This window comes from Melanostigma gelatinosum (genome assembly GCF_949748355.1).
Source record: "Melanostigma gelatinosum genome assembly, chromosome: 3".
Lineage (NCBI taxonomy): Eukaryota > Metazoa > Chordata > Actinopteri > Perciformes > Zoarcidae > Melanostigma > Melanostigma gelatinosum.
The window spans coordinates 15,268,891-15,285,117 of record NC_136636.1 but is presented as its reverse complement, the minus strand read 5'-3'; the positions used below and the strand labels follow the sequence as shown (position 1 = coordinate 15,285,117).

The window sequence follows — 16,227 nt, the reverse complement described above, 5'->3', positions numbered from 1 at the left end:
TTCCATCTTAAGCACAAATGAAAGCACCACAGAGTGTGTGTGAGCATGAAAAGGATACACTCTGTCCGGCTCTGTGTCAATCTCTCTATCTCACATGAGCTGCAGGGGAGCGTCTCAGCGACTACAAAGAGGAGGTTGGTATTTTCTATCCGCTTTGCGTGGAAAAGCCTGAGGAAGACAGTGATGGATATTTAGCAAACTTCATACAGTACAAGGTATGAGAGCACAAGCACATTCTGCTGACCCTCCAGAAAAACACACCGTGAGCAGTTTCCACAGTCCTGCAGCATGTTGTAGGAGTTGGTGGTGTTTGTAAAGTAGAACTGGCTTTGGATGGTCACACAGCTGCTTTCCCTCGTCTCAAAACCTTCAACCAGGAGATCATCTGGAACACAGACGTTGAAGATTCAATATAATGTTCATAATATTTTTAAAGGTCATTTGGTTTTTTAAATTGATAATAAGATGTTCTAAACAGGAGCAAACTGGTTTAAATAGATTTTTACCCAGATTGTATGTACACGCTCATCTAAATGTTGTTGCCGGATGCCCCGTTGCAAGAACACACTTCATTATCAATAAAATCTCCTTTTAATGGGGTCAGCTCAGAACATGTTTATGGTAACAGAAGTTTGAGGCAAAAAATAAGGACAAAATGCAAATGAGCTGCTTGTGAGATGTTTGTAAAAGTGACTTTTTTCATCTAAATTGTATCATTGTTAACATTAAAACAAACTAATCGCACAGATTACCATGTTTTTACCATGTAAAGTGCCTTTGAATACCTTTTAAAGCGCTATACAAATAAAATGTGTTATTATTATTAAATATTTATGAGCACACAAGATTGTGTTAAGATGCACAGATCCACCTTGGTAGAGCCAGCTGTTGTAGGCGAGTCCATGTAGCAGCTGCTGGGTCACAGACCTGAAAAAGTGTTCACATTGCACTTTAATAAATGAAATACAATCTGTAAACATCAATACGTCTCAGTAAACATGTCACAAGCTACTGGTTTCATGTGCAGAAGTTCATACACAGTTAAGAATGTACTAAAGGACACCTAACATGCTCTTGGTGTCGTTTTATTTGCAGTAAACAAAGTCTCACCATGCCACCGTGGATGTCCACCAGGCCAAGCTGAGGATGTCAGCAATGGAGGGCTACAGAAACAGTGATAACAGATCAGAGCTTTCCACCAACTCACGTTATGAAATGTTCCTGAATCTAAACTCTGCAGCTGGTCTCTTACCACAAAGACGCCCCTCGGTGCTGCACCAGTATGGCTGCTGCTGACTGGTTCACATGCCGACTGGTAGTGGAAGGATTGACGGCGATTGAAGATTGAGTTGTTGTAGAGTGCATGCATCAGGTAAGCGTCAACATCACCAAAGAAAAGACCGATCTGTGATGGATGAAAATAAAATAAAAAGACAGTTCCAGAGATGAAAAGACAGCACATAAGGGAAACAGCACCACATGGTGGCTTAAAATAAACTTTGTTCAAGTTTCCCACTTGTTACTTTCTTCTCTCTATTGTTTGGCCCTCCAGCGATAACTGAACTGCTATAAACCGAAGGAAATGGAGATTAAAAACAATTTTCAACACAAGCGAACATAGTAAATAGGATGTAAAACATGAAATAAAAATAACACCATTAACAACAGCTAGGTTGATAAAAAAAAAAAAAACTCATTCCCATCTGCTAACGAAACATGTTCAGATTTTTTCAAACCTTTGATAAAGACATACCTTTTTCCAATGATCTCTTTGATTAGACATAACCAGGAATCCACCATCATCAATGAGATAACAGAGGAGGTCCTACAAACAACCCAGCAGAGTTTACATCAAGTTAGAAGAGCAAGAGCAACAGCACAGACAACCTCAACATACAGGTTGACATGATCTTCTAAGAGAAGACGGCTGACTGTAAAAACCTGCAGGCAAGTGTGAAAAGCTGAAATTCAATACATGTATAATATGTCTTTCATACATGCTAGTATATTATATATTATTATGTAAACATATATCAAACTGCTAAAAACCTTTTTTTGTATGAGTCATTTGGTCGTAAATTAAGCATGCCAGACTCCATTGTGAAAACAAGCCAACATATATTATATTAAGTGATAATAATATATGTACACTTGCTCCAAGTTTTCTAGTAATTAAATGTCAAAACAGAATAAAACTGGTTTATAAACTGTTCACAACGTTTCCTCTAAGCGACAGACCAATTAAATAACAACAAGAGTATAAATTTAAGAACACATTTAACCTCTAAATGATGCAATTGTGGTCACAAAACTGAGGACAGTATCTGGCTGAAGTTGCAGGCCTGCTACAATCTACAAATCATTCTTACGTCAGTGTTCACTTCACAGTCCATCTCGCAGCTTCTGGATGGTCCGCACTGTTTCAACAAAATGTCCAATGAGACAATAATGCCACTTTATTTGTAGTAAATGTAGTCTAATTAAGTAATGAGTGATTCGTAATTCGTGTCCCAGAGCTGTACCTTGTGCGAACCCTGTCGACTGTCTGACAAGTTGCTGGCCAGGATCTTAAACTTGTCCACCCACGCCTCCAAGTCCAGCTTCACTCCGACCACTGAGTGACAACATCCACACGATCATGACAAGAGAGGAAGAAGAGAGCAAGAAGCAGTGTTTTTGGTGAGAAGAGTACAAAACAGAGGTAGCTGAAACATCTGAAGACATATTTTAGATTTCCTGGGAATATCACATGACGCCATTTTTCTCACCTGAAGGTTTGAGCAGTTTGCCTCCTAAATTAACCTCCACAGCCGAACTAACCAGAATTCCAACGGTGCCATTTTCTGCACCTACGGGGTCGTCCGACGCTGTTCACAAACAAAATGTGATTTCAAAACAACAGATCATAGTTTGGTGTCACACACGTATGAATACCGAATGTATCATTTCACAACTGTGACCAGCCTCAGTTCAAAAACACTTGTGATGACACCTGAGATAGTTTGCGATTAAAACTGTGAGATTATTTTGTCGCACATGCTCATCCCAAATCAATCTGTTTAAGATGATCACTAAACATTTACAGTTAACTCTCATTTGATGAACTCAAGTCTCGTACGTTAAACCTGCATTGTTTGGCCACTTTAAAGCAGCAGATGAAACAAGATGTGAACACAAAATTGACCTAAATTGCATATTTAATTATTAAGTAATATGGTGAATTTGTTAGCAAACAGCTTATTTACACATTCAGCAATTATGGAGCAACAATACAATTAATTAGACGACATGTTATTCACTCGCTTTCAGCTTTTTTTTTTGGTCTCCACCAACTCCAGAGAGAAACATCTGACTCTTAAGCTTCTAAATACTCCACCATGTTCACCAGCTAGGATTGACGTTGTCTGTCAATCCTAGCTGGTGAAAGGAATCTGCAGAGATGCGTGATATTTATCTGTGGGTTCATCACTATGAGTGACTCCTTTCACAGATCCACTGCTATCAAATAAATCTTGATTGTAGCCACATTAGGATGTGTTTGCACAGTTACTCACAGGACCTGGACGGACCTCTGAACATGTAGCCTTTGTTGTCGAGGCTCCGTCTATAATAATTTGAATTGAAGGGTTCGGGATCTTCATCCCATAACTCAGCAGCTCTGTACAAACACAACAATAATCATTACAAAAGTTGTTTGGGGGAAAAAATGTACAGAGTGAATGTTTGTGAGATTATTATTTCTCTGTTTTAGTAAGTGCATTAATCTTACTTACATATTGGGGAAAACACGTGTTATTCCTCCATCAGTGGAAGCAAATACAGCCAGGAAGCCGTACCTGCAACAATTACATTTTAATCAGCCTGTTTGTTACAACTGAGATACCATCAAAGCAGATTGCTGTTCATTTTCACAAAGTTGTTTGTTGTTGTTTTTACGCTGGTGGATGGTGCGTGAGAATGTTGTGTAAAGCAAACAAGTTGACTCACGAATTCAGGTCCTTGTCCTTCCAAACACGAGAGGCCAGCTGCCCGATTATCCTAGAATCCAAAATCAGGTTGTGGATGAGGCCTTGGTCACCTGAAACAAAAAAAACCCATATAAAAGTATATTGTGTATAATATAATATATAATATAATATATTACATATAATATATTATATGTAAATATAATGTTATACCATTATATTTATTATTTATATGATCTCATCTTATTTTTTTACTTTTCTCTGTGTATATAATGTATTGCCCCTAGGGTCACATTGTGTTTTTTATGCTTTTAAATGTCTGTTCTGTTAAGCACTTTGTGATATTATTGTCTGTGAAAAGCGCGATATAAATAAAATTCATTCATTCATCTGTGCATCTGCAGAAGTGGCAAATATTGCTAACTACGTAATGCTGATAAAACACTCACATTCATCAGATTCTGGGGAAATGTCCAGCATGAGCGAGAGGAAGTTCTGCAAAAACTGGGTGTTGTTGTCAGAAAGATGCAGACGTTTGCAGTATTCCCTGTCGAAAGAGAGGACAGAAATACTGAAAACGTTCCCTTCACTAACAGATTGAGAACTATAAAGAGAGATGCTCGTCACCTGGGAGCCAGAAACACGTGTCCCGAGGATTCAAATGAGCTGGGCAGAAGCGACTGCATATCTGTAACAGAGGCAGAGGGTGCTGTTAGTTTTTTTCCATCTCCTCTTTGTGTTGCATCTTATGAAATAGAATCTTGAAAGCTCTGCCACGCTGTACTCACACTGGAGCTGCAGCATCACATCACTCAGGTCTGCCTGGATGAAGTATTCGTTGTAGGTGGGTAATACCAGACCAAGGCTGCAGGTGGCGGCATCCCAACGGGGAGACACGAGAATGAGGAGACCGAGAGAGGAAGGGAGAGTAAATCCGTCATTGCGTGCAGTCCTCATCAGGCCACAGCCGGCTGGTTGTTACTTGTAATTCATAACATTGTAACTGCTCACCTGTAATCTGTGCCGTTGATAGGAGTCCAGGTGTAACTCCTGTACACATCGTCAATGTATTGCTACAGTAAAGGAGACAATTGAGGACGCTTCCGTCAACCAAAGTAGACAGGTTACAGTTTATCTGTTTTTACTTCAGGTAATTTGTGTTTGAATGATTGTTTGTAGAATTTTACGGCCTTAAAAGGTGGAATTTGTGGAGTTATTTAGAAAGGGAATTTACTTGCCTCATCAATCGACTTGACAAGAGTTTTGACCTGCATTTCACCTGGTCTTCCGTCAATCATTTGTCGCCGGATCTAGAAAATGAAAATACAAAGTGTTTCTTTTTCAGTCACAAACATGTAAAACATGTAACGTGGGGCCTTCAGTTAACTGAAGGCGATTATCCTGAGGCAGACATTGTTGTCCACTGGCCCGGTAACAACAACGAGGAACAGAAAATGCCTAAAACCAGAAGGTTTTCAGTTCCACTTGCCATTAAGTGCTCACCTCCTCTTTATTGCTGTCCTCCACCTCTGCATCCAGGAAGTCCAGTGTCACAGGCTCAGGGAGGTTCACCAGCTGAGAGGAGTCAAGTGAGAAAAACACATTTACAATAACAAATAAGGTTTACCAGCATCATAATGATCTAAACCAGTGGTTCTCAACTGGTCTGGCTGCGGGACCCACCATCACCCCTTAATGACAAGCCGGGACCCACCACCCAAATAAATAAATAAATATATAATTTGGGTATGTCTATATTGAAGAGGTCTAGTAGTAGTAACGTCTCTGTGTAGTAAACAACTGTCAAATCAAATAAAGAAAGTACACATCAATTCTATTTTAACAAATATTAAATTCATCTTTCAAATTTAACTGGATGGATTATAAATAATACATAGAAATACATAAATAAATGTTCTTCTCATTTCAAGTAAAATAACAGCTGGATTAAAAAATGAATTACTGAACGAAATTCATTTTAGCAAAATAATTTTCACTGAATTGCCCTGCAGCTTTAAATTCAGTTCATTCAGGGTGAAGTGAAAAAGCCACAATATTATATTTTTCTCATCTTCTAAAAAGAGAAATTAGTGTTTGACTGGACAGACTCATATAGGTGAATTCTTCAGAGTCTAATGACTCTGGTCTCTCTGGCCATTTCTCTCTTTTGGAGATCGTCCTATGATTTGACTTTCACCTCAACAGTTCTGCTCTGCTCTCTGTATCCTCGTCTCTCCCCGTGTGTCACGGTGTGTGTACATCTCACTCAAGTCAGGAAACTTGACAGAATACTCATATTTGATTGGCTGAGCTTCATCACGTGATGTGATTCACAACGCATTGGGGTGTTTTTCCTGCACGGCTGAACAAGTGCCGTAAATGCTGGAATAATTCCCGCTGCATAAATATGCCCTTCAAAATAAAATACTTTTTTTTTTTCTTTTTTTTTTTTGTCAGGCAAAGGCCCGCGACCCACTGGAAACGGGTCCGCGACCCACTTTTGGGTCGCGACCCACCAGTTGAGAATCACTGATCTAAACTACATAAACAATCGTTTGAATTTGAAACCCCAAAGGACCTGTGTGGCCCATATACCTGCTCCCTGCAACTCACAGTAAAATCTTTTTTTTTTATTTGTTTTCATAAATAATGTTAAATATACACCACCTTTGGCTGAAGGTTAGGGTGAAGGAGAAGATATCCATTCGGATCAATGGCAAATATGTATCCATTGGCTCCAAGCTGTTCAGAAAATAATAAAAGCAAGGAGTAGCAGTTATGTGTCAGTCGGTACAAATGATGAAAAACGTGGCTAATAATGGTGCTAATGAGATGTACATACATTGTACCGTGGTGTTAGTCGCTTTATCTCGTCAAGATGCACGTCGACCCCCATGACACCTAATATCAGCTGATTCTGATCAGACAAAACACATACAGCTGGTTTTAGGAAGTATTTGACATTTTTGGAAATATGCTTTTCTTTAAATTCTAAGACATACAAACAGTTCTACGTTCCTTTGAAATAATGAAAAGAGAAAGTGGCCATAACCTGTAACACAAAAAACACTCAACCTTTCATATAATTACAAGTTTTGTTACCTGTGAGTTTCCATCCATGGTGAGATTAAATACGGGCAAAGTCCCAGTTACTACCATGCCAAGACCCTACAGAGTCCCAAAACACATCAATTATTCAGTGTGTGTGTGCTGTATGTTTGGTGCATTTACTGTATTTAATCACAGACAGCCAACAAGGCCATGCAGTCTCACCAAAGCATCCTGATACACATTCGTCCACTGAACCTGCTTGGCATCGCTGCCTGCCAGAACCATGGGGCGCCCCAGCACGTCGAGGTACTCCTGACCAAACAAAAGAGATACGTGACCGGCTGCAGCTTCAAAACAACCTACAACATCAGGCAACAGGGAGAATGGGAGTGCAAACAACTGGAAGGAGATGTATCTACAGAGCGAGTGAGCGCCACAAGGAGATTTTGAAACAGTGAACGGGGATCAGCTGTGTCAGAGGCACTAGACGAACCCACCTGGGTGTTAATCCTTATAGCACAGATGGACCGGATCTCAAAATAGTAACCTGGCAAGTGATGGAGAAAAAGGACAAACAGGAAGAGAGATGGGGAGAGAGAGAGAGAGAGAGAGAGGAAGAGCATGTGTGAGCGATGCTATCAGAAAAAAAACACAAGAGTGGTGCTTATAAATATTTCAGATTTTACTCGATGTTACCAGACAACCAGTCACTTAACTTTCAGATAGAGAGAGAGAGAGAGAGGAATACCACAGAGCTTTAAACTGATGTATCTGTATCTACACAGTTAAGTAGCAGCTAAAATAACTCAAGATACAATCTTTAACGATCAACAACACAGAATGCGTGATTTATTTTTGTCATAAATCATGGATTGCACGCGTCATCTTCTGCGATGAAGTTCACTTGATGTTGCCTTATTATTTAAAAACAACAAAAAAGAAAAAAATATTCCTCAGATACAACTTGTTCTCCCTCAGTTTGAATCGTTTCAAAATAATAGCAAAACCCAAACTCTGAGAAAACTGCTCTGTGTGAACAAAAGGCAACTCTTGTGCGCAAGTATTCTGGCTGACATTAAGTCATCGTCCCTGCACGAGCAAAAATCATCCTGACGAACATGAATTCTCAGAGGGAGATCGGTGTCAGCTCTCAGCCGAGAGCAAAACTGATCTTCACGAGCAAGTGACCTCTGCGTGAGCTCACCGAGCCTTGTGAGAACCAACTCTGGTCTGCTCACAGCTCTCCCGGGCAGCCCCATTAGTGGGGTCAGTGCACTGCACTATACATTAGGCAGAGTGATTTATTTATGTGTTCCTCAGTCTCAGCATTGATTAACACATATACAGCAGACAACTCTTTTACAAGGGGCAATGTGGGGCTATTATAGGAATGAATTTAGAAACAAAAAAACAGCCAAATAGTAGTATAAAATTGGTTTTACGCTGGTCAAACAGAGCGTTTGAAAACTAGTTCACAAGCATGCAGAGCAGTTGAAATAGTTAGCTAAAAGTAATGATTTGACGGGTGATACCAATGAAGGGCTGTGGGGGTATATCAGACAAAAAAGACTGGGAACCACTGTGATATGGGGAATAAAAGAAAAAAAATCAATGAATCACACAGAAAATTCAGCTCACCTTTATTGGTGCATGCGATCCACTGCAAAGGCGTAACATCATAGTTGTGTTGACCCACAGAAAAAGTGAAAACTCGAACCTTCGGAGGAACAAATGGAGAAAAATATAGAAGCTTTCAGAGGGTGGTCAACATGCTGGATGCAAGTGAAAGGTGTCCGTTATGGTCAGAAGAAACCAACCGTTTTGTTGGGCCAGTTGTACTGCATGAAGACATCCTGAGCTCTGTCCTCTCCTCCATCAGTAAACAGCATGATTATCTTATTGCAGTTGGCCCGAGGAACATTTGTCTTCTGAAAAATACATTTCAAAGGGAGACGAACGAGAGGGAACAGTAGTTGGTCAATGCAGTACAACTGTGGGGAGACATTAGTGTTGACGTAATCCCAGGTCGATGTAAATCAATGTGACTCACATTTAACAGCTGGTTGAAGCCAAAATGAAATCCAGACTTGTAGTCAGTGGTGCCTTTAGCCTGCATCTGCTGCACTGCATCCTTGAAGATCTTTTTGTTGCGCACGTTAGCCTGGACGAGATGTTTGAAGCAGGGAACCACGGCCTCGGCTTTCTCGTTGAACTGAAACACAACAGCAGACACAGTTTGGGCTTCAATGTGTAAAAACTGAAGTTAAGGAAACAAGTGAACAAAGGCAGAGAGATGTGAAATGAGAGCATGAGTGATGAGTGATGAAGAGTCAGTGAGTGTAGCAGATACCAACCCTGGCCACGTTGACATAGTCATCATCAGACAAAGTGTCCAGCATTTCCGTCACGGATGCTTTGATGAGCTTCAGGGTGAGTCCACTGACACTGCCGCTCCTGAGGAAACACACAAGTATCATCCCAATCACATGCTCAAATACGAATTCATATAACACCAACAAAAAGATCATTTTACTTGGAGGTCTGCTAAATTATGCAGCAGCCCGTGTTTCAGTGAAGCAGAGTATTTATTTTGTGCAGTATATGAGTGCAGCTGCAGTTGATATGAGGAAAGTGCTGCTAAATTGGACCTAATCTTGAGGATCTTGAAGACACATTTTGCGCAAATTCGTTGTGAGCTCGTGTCCCCACAACAATGGAGGATATGTGAGGAAATAGTAACTCACTAAAAATATCCGGGGTTAGATTGTAAAAATTTAACTCATTTGATATGGTTGCTTAAACAGGTTTTTTTTTTTTAATCCAGTAGCTCTATTTAATTATCTGCGTCAATAACAATGCACACTCACGCCCTCTGAGCGCCCGACCAAAGTCTTCAGCAGTGCTGAAAACTTCACACGCGTTTTCTCCAGATGTTCAATCACAGACAGGATTTCCCCTGCCGCAGTGATTAATCAGCATCGAGAAATGCTTTTCTGCGGCTGTTTGTTTGTATTTCCTTCTCCAGTGTTTTGCAGTACACAGAGGAACGCACTAATGTAGTTTGCTAATGAACTGTTTGTTTTTCCCAAACACAATGCACCTGAATGCACCACTATCTTGATGTGCATGTTGATGAACCATGTTGATGAAAGGTCATTCATGACGGGCTGCTCTCCCAGTTTCCTCATTTAACTTAGTAATAGGATTAACCTTGCAAACACTGCCAATGAACGGTGCATTACCGCCACAATGAATAGCAACCGAGGGGACAACACAGTGACAACAACAGGCTACTGTACTCAACCATGACCATGAGTTTGACTACACTCAGCAACACACTCTCTGCTGTCTGATCTGCCAACAGGAAGCAGAACTTCATCATGTTTACGCTTTAATCAACAGCTTCACATTTTGGAAAATACGCTTATTTACTTTCTGGCAGAGAGTTGCGTGGATTAAGAATACTTTTTTTTGAACAAAATCCACCTATTAGCACCTTTAAAGCTCACTAATTAACATCACATTGCATCACTTTAATCCAGTTAGAGACTGTTACAAAACAACATCATGTACAAACCATTCAGATGTTCTTCTTGTGTCTGAATTATCTCTAACTTGACCTTTAGTTTGTTACACATGATAAGCAATATGAGCTGCACTCTCAGCTGGTTTTGGTGCAGAGTCAGCGACAGCTGCACACTTTTTCCACTTGCAATTCAACTTTAGTCTGACTTGATTCTCTAATTTGCTGGCCAATAGGTCCAGAAGCACAAAGAAGCTGCTCACTTGTGTGAAATAACACCATAGATGGCCTCTTTCACTTGTGAGTGAGACAGAAGTGCAAGCAAGGCTGAGGAAAACTTCACAAATGGATTTCAAGACCAGTTCATTATTTGAAGCTACAAAGAAAGGGACAGTTTTGTATGTTTTTTTATTTTTATTATTAACAAGGATATAAGCAGTAGAAGCAACATGCATGCACTTTTTGCCAGTAGACCTATGCTACATTCACATGTTAGCCAACAACTAAACCCAAGAAAATGTATGAACACTATGTATTACTTACACATCAACAAGAATGACCATATCTTTTGGGGATGAGGCTCCCTGGATGTACCTGTGACAAAGAAAAAGAGAGGATGCAGTATGTCAACCCTGTAAATCGACTGCAGCTGTGATAGGCGGACATGAAAATATGCTTTAAGCAGCATACTGTACCAGGGTCTCCTCCTGACGTCATACAAATCAATCTTATCGGGGGCTTTCCAAGGTGTAGCTGAAAAAAATGAAAAGACCTTGTCCTTGACACTGTTTATGTTAATTTGAGTTAACCCTTGTTCCGTCCATTTAAAAAAATGTCCCTTCACCCTTCATACTGAACGCCAGGTTAGGAATCACAGGCATGGTGGTTAAAAGCTACCTGGGTAGTAGCGAGTGACACCAGTCGCACTCCCGAACGCTTGCCACAGCAGCGATGGATCCTCCTGACTGTTCTCCATGAACACTTTCTCCAGCGCCTGCGTCCAGTTTAACTCGTTCAGAATGACTGGAGCTGATTGAAAAAAAAAAGAGTTGAAACTTCTTAGATATGCTCCTTGAAATATGTCAAATGAATCAAATGACGTCTTTCCAGGGAAATAAATAATATAATCAGAACTTCACTTGCCTCCTTTATAAATATCTGTGGGAATCTGAACCGCTGTGTAGGAATAGTTGACATTATTTTTGAAGTTTGGATCGTAAACAAACTCCAGCTTGATGTGCGAAGGATTTTCCACCTCTCCTTCTCCATCCATGGAGTACTTTGAGAACACGAGAAAGCACGCATGTCACATTAACCTTCATCTTTGCACCAGCACTATTGCAACGACTTACTTTCTAAATTGCATTTTGCCAGTATTTTAAGACAATGTATTTCAAATGAGACACAACACATCAAATAATCTCTTTTCTGTCTCATGGCCTCAGTAAATACAAACAAAGCAGACCGATGTGTTTATAGGTCTCTCACTCACATAGTCCAGCTCTGCCTTGGAGTCATAATAAGCCATGTCCAGCTCCTAGGAGAAAACAGACGCAGACATGAGGAGGCTGCAATGTTGACAACTGTGAAACAACACTAGTCATTCAATATTGTACACACAGGTCAGGTCAACCTCGAGACACATGGAGGCTACTTAATTAGGATTGTAACTAAAGATTGTTGCGATTTATCAAAATCAATCTTTACTGACGATTGACCGTAAGATCTTCAAAACTGCGTTTTTGTTCAAATATGGACAAAATGCATAGTTTACAAAAAAAGAACGTTTATTGTGAATAGTTGCAGTCAAAATTGATGATGAACTAAAGGAATGTAGAATATAGGTTTTGCCTCGAAAAATCTAGTTTCAAAATGCATATTATCAAAATTATAAAGGTGTCAAATATGGTAGAATAGTTACACAACTAATCAGTGAAATCAGTATGTTTTTTTGACTGACTATGGGCTCACACGAGCATCACAACCTATAAGTAAATTGCAGTCGGCTACTATTTACAACAATGACAGTGAACTCTTCTTGTATTTTGGTGGAGTGGATCACAAACAAAGACATGTTGCTCGGATCACCATAGAAACATTCAAAGACCGGTCACAACCACGCACCAAAGCTCATTGTCTCACGAGAACCAGTTCAATAAATGTGTTGATTGACAGTTCATACGTGTACCTGGAATCATTTGTGGGACTAATACGGTTACTTTAAAATGTATTTTGTGTAATTAATGAATAAATCACTCCATCTGTAACACGGCAACACTAAAGACAAATGTGCATCAAAAGTAACCACATCCAACAAAGTTATATCTCAAAGATGCTTATTTAAAAATGGTTAGTTTACAATGACGTGAAACAGAGAAAAGTCTCAAATCCTTGCATTTGTGAAGCTGTAACCACCAAATGTTTGCTCTTGTTTTCGGCTCAGTGCTCTCACATTTTGAATCAGTGGACAGGCTGTAAGGCTTGGATGGAGCATCGCCATCTGTTAGTTTCTGAAGAGACCGAACATACTTCAGAAGAAGCGTGACATCCACTCGGAGGCTGCTATGCTCTTATTCTCGGCCTGTTCTGATTACCAAATCTTATCTCCGAAGAGTGCCTGAGCCTATATCACATTTCACATAATATGACATGTCTTTCTGACGGCTATTTGTCTTCTTGCTGTGAGTAATACGGATCTCCCGCTCTGACATCTCTGAAAACATTCAGCCGTTACCAGATATTGTTTTTTATCAGTCAGTCCAGAGAAGCGACATTGCTCATCCTCCATGTTAACTTCTCCTGAAGGCCCTGCTTCTTTAGATCTTAGCCTGTCAGCAGTGTTTCAATCCTCTAGAAAATGTTTCATCTGTTTTATATGAATCTGTTTCCAGTCTTTATGCTAAGCTAAATTAACCAGTTGCTGTAGCTTCATATTTCGTGGGTAAAGAGAGTGGTATTGATCTTCTTCTTCAGCCAGAAAAAACTTTTAGCAATACATGTTTAGAATACGTGTTTTGGAAAATGACAATGTTGTAAAAGTCTACACCATTTTCAATGAATGGGCTCAAACCATCAGTGTCTCTTAAAATGGCAGAGGGATTCAGCGCCTCAGGGAGGTACGTGAGAGGCCATGTGAGAGGATGAGGTTAACCCCATCTCATTTTGTTGGGCAACTGAAGCCGACCGAGTGGAAAAGTGGAATGCCAATGTGCGTAGGACTCAACGGAACCGCACAGCTGAGTGCACTCGGTCATCTGTTTCGCCCAGCTGAGCGCTAGAAATGTTCTGTCTCTCTCGGGTCGTCCCATTTGACCCATCTGGTTGGAATTTACATCAGTGGGTAGATTTGATTGCGTAATGTTTCCACTATATTAGGAAATGAGGATTAAAAAAAATCCACAAAATTTAACAGACAAATGACAGTTTGGGGAGTTTGCGTGCATAGCAAAAGTAAAGGGGTGTCGATAATACTGATCAGACACAGCATCGTCTTTGTATCAAAGGCTCTCAGTAATACTGACTATAGTCCATGTAATATTAACTGTGATCAACATTTACGAATGCAACATTTCTACTTCAAATATGTAAGTATAGATTTTACCTTGATTCCATCCTGCCATAGATGCTCTCGCTGGAGCCGCTCTGCTTCACTGGCTAACCTCTACATGTTGGAAACAGAGAAACATTAAACATGACATGTCTGATTTCTCTTGTCAAAGGTGGAGGAACCCTGTGAAACATGGCGCGGAGACAGAACTGGGTTTACTAACTTTGGTAAATAATGTCGTCTTGCAAGAGAGATGCTCAGACAATATCAGTAATGCTTTCAATCACTTAAATGTCAAATGTTTTGGTTGTAATTTGCAAACATAGCCATCTTGAGCTACTCTGTTTAACACAATCCTTCAAAACAAAATAAGAATATATATCTACAGTAAATATACATACTATCTGGAATCAAAGAACTATGACAGACCTTTAACAATGAATTAATTACTAATAGCAAGTAATATTTTTTGTCTTTATTAAATTGCTGCAAGTTTGCTTCGTCCACAAACTCATCTTTGCAAGATGAAACAAATCAAAATACCCCCGATTCAACACTTGTTGTCTCAAACATGTATAAATGTGACACTGTATTATTAATACATGGAAGCATACTAAATCTAAACTTAAACATTACATTTTTACTTTCTTACTCAAAACAGAACAATCTAGTTCTGAGTGATCACTTCATTTGCAGTTAAAACAGAAAGAAGGAAAGAAGTAGCAGATAAAAGAGCAACAGTTGGTTGCATCAACAATATACTTACATCGAGTGCTTTGCGCTTCTTAGCCAGGAGCTTCTCTATATCTGAGGCCACCTTCTCCACAATCTTCCGAGGCTGATTCTTCACCAGACTAAACCGTCGTCTTTCTTCGTTGTATATCTGTAAATGTTTCATGGAAAAAGGGAAAAACTTAAGAGTCTTGCTATTGACAATTTGTAACCTTTGACATGTTGTCTAAACTGACTGAACATAAATCTGTATTAGTGCAGCTGATTGTTATGGGCAGTATATGTGTGGTGCTATTTGAAAATAATGATTTACAAATCTGTAGAGAAACAAGCTCGAAGCTCAAGATCTCAAAACAATCCTGAAAATAATAATAATAATAATAATAATCCAGAAACTCATGAATTTGCTAAATCAAATCATTTTAGAATAAAAAGTAACACACCACCCTAAAAACAACATCCTGCGTAACTGCTACATGTTATTTAAAAATGCACTTGAAGCCGCCAACGGTGGCTTGTAGCAACAAAATAACAACACAAAGACAAGGTGTGACTTTGTCTAATGAAGCTGGTGTGAGATTTACAGGATGATCACGAGGTTTAAACCACACCAGCCTCGGACAATAATGTCTTCCAGTGAAGTTGAAGATCCGAGGTTTATTTCATGTTCTCAACTCACCTCAAAGATGACAAATATTTCTGAAATAAACGAGCAGCTTACAGTCCATTTAAACCACAAGACTACACCAATCTATTTGAATGTATTACTTTCTGACTTGGGTCTAAAGTTTACAGATTAACCCAGATTCTGCTCTTAATGCTCTTCCCCAGAGGACTTGAAGTTAAATTAGACCACACATCCCAGTGATCTTCTGAAATGTGGCCTTTCAACATGCTCACAAAGTATTCCTTGTGATTTCTAACACCAGAGAACTTTATGGGTCATCGGGAGACATCTGGGAACGACACTGAGCAGCAAGAGCAAATGTCTGAGTGACTATTTTTTTCAAACTGATTTCTACTTTGTGGAGAAAGTTTGGTGCCTTTTGGCATGAAATACTGCCTGTTTGCTCAGAACACGTCTATTCATGAACAGGAGCACAAAGAGGAACTTTCATAGCTTTAGTTGGCAGCTGCCCACATTCAGACCTCTCCAAAAACAAATAACACCTTTTATTTTATGCTTGGTTTTGCCTGCAATATCCAACTATACAGACATAGTCTTTAGCTGTATATTAATACACATACGAACCATGATGATATCTTGCTATCAGCTGGTGGGTTTAAGGCCATGAGACTCTCAAGAGCAAATACATCAGAGAGGAGACGGAGACAGACAACGACCTGGATGAATATATTTAGCAAACCTGCATGCTGTATAACAGCACTCTCTCTATAAATGCACTTCA

General features: G+C 39.7%; 1 protein-coding gene across 1 annotated transcript in view; it reads right to left on the bottom strand.

The window, feature by feature from the left end:
- Positions 1 to 16,227, bottom strand: part of LOC306797820 (voltage-dependent calcium channel subunit alpha-2/delta-2-like) — a gene marked incomplete at its 5' end in the record, with an annotated part of 32,185 nt that overhangs the window by 3,129 nt on the left and 12,829 nt on the right. Inside the window, 34 exons of the mRNA XM_079297257.1 lie at positions 59 to 168; positions 262 to 385; positions 872 to 927; positions 1,111 to 1,163; positions 1,253 to 1,405; positions 1,754 to 1,825; positions 2,370 to 2,417; positions 2,523 to 2,614; positions 2,769 to 2,867; positions 3,555 to 3,658; positions 3,774 to 3,836; positions 3,988 to 4,078; positions 4,415 to 4,512; positions 4,593 to 4,653; positions 4,754 to 4,830; positions 4,977 to 5,038; positions 5,204 to 5,275; positions 5,469 to 5,540; positions 6,633 to 6,707; positions 6,808 to 6,882; positions 7,068 to 7,133; positions 7,239 to 7,328; positions 7,514 to 7,563; positions 8,655 to 8,733; positions 8,834 to 8,944; positions 9,067 to 9,228; positions 9,371 to 9,470; positions 11,083 to 11,133; positions 11,235 to 11,292; positions 11,437 to 11,568; positions 11,683 to 11,818; positions 12,032 to 12,076; positions 14,141 to 14,200; positions 14,853 to 14,969. Coding sequence (XP_079153383.1) covers positions 59 to 168; positions 262 to 385; positions 872 to 927; positions 1,111 to 1,163; positions 1,253 to 1,405; positions 1,754 to 1,825; positions 2,370 to 2,417; positions 2,523 to 2,614; positions 2,769 to 2,867; positions 3,555 to 3,658; positions 3,774 to 3,836; positions 3,988 to 4,078; positions 4,415 to 4,512; positions 4,593 to 4,653; positions 4,754 to 4,830; positions 4,977 to 5,038; positions 5,204 to 5,275; positions 5,469 to 5,540; positions 6,633 to 6,707; positions 6,808 to 6,882; positions 7,068 to 7,133; positions 7,239 to 7,328; positions 7,514 to 7,563; positions 8,655 to 8,733; positions 8,834 to 8,944; positions 9,067 to 9,228; positions 9,371 to 9,470; positions 11,083 to 11,133; positions 11,235 to 11,292; positions 11,437 to 11,568; positions 11,683 to 11,818; positions 12,032 to 12,076; positions 14,141 to 14,200; positions 14,853 to 14,969 — 2,914 coding nt within the window. The remainder of the gene's footprint in view (positions 1 to 58; positions 169 to 261; positions 386 to 871; positions 928 to 1,110; positions 1,164 to 1,252; positions 1,406 to 1,753; positions 1,826 to 2,369; positions 2,418 to 2,522; positions 2,615 to 2,768; positions 2,868 to 3,554; positions 3,659 to 3,773; positions 3,837 to 3,987; positions 4,079 to 4,414; positions 4,513 to 4,592; positions 4,654 to 4,753; positions 4,831 to 4,976; positions 5,039 to 5,203; positions 5,276 to 5,468; positions 5,541 to 6,632; positions 6,708 to 6,807; positions 6,883 to 7,067; positions 7,134 to 7,238; positions 7,329 to 7,513; positions 7,564 to 8,654; positions 8,734 to 8,833; positions 8,945 to 9,066; positions 9,229 to 9,370; positions 9,471 to 11,082; positions 11,134 to 11,234; positions 11,293 to 11,436; positions 11,569 to 11,682; positions 11,819 to 12,031; positions 12,077 to 14,140; positions 14,201 to 14,852; positions 14,970 to 16,227) is intronic.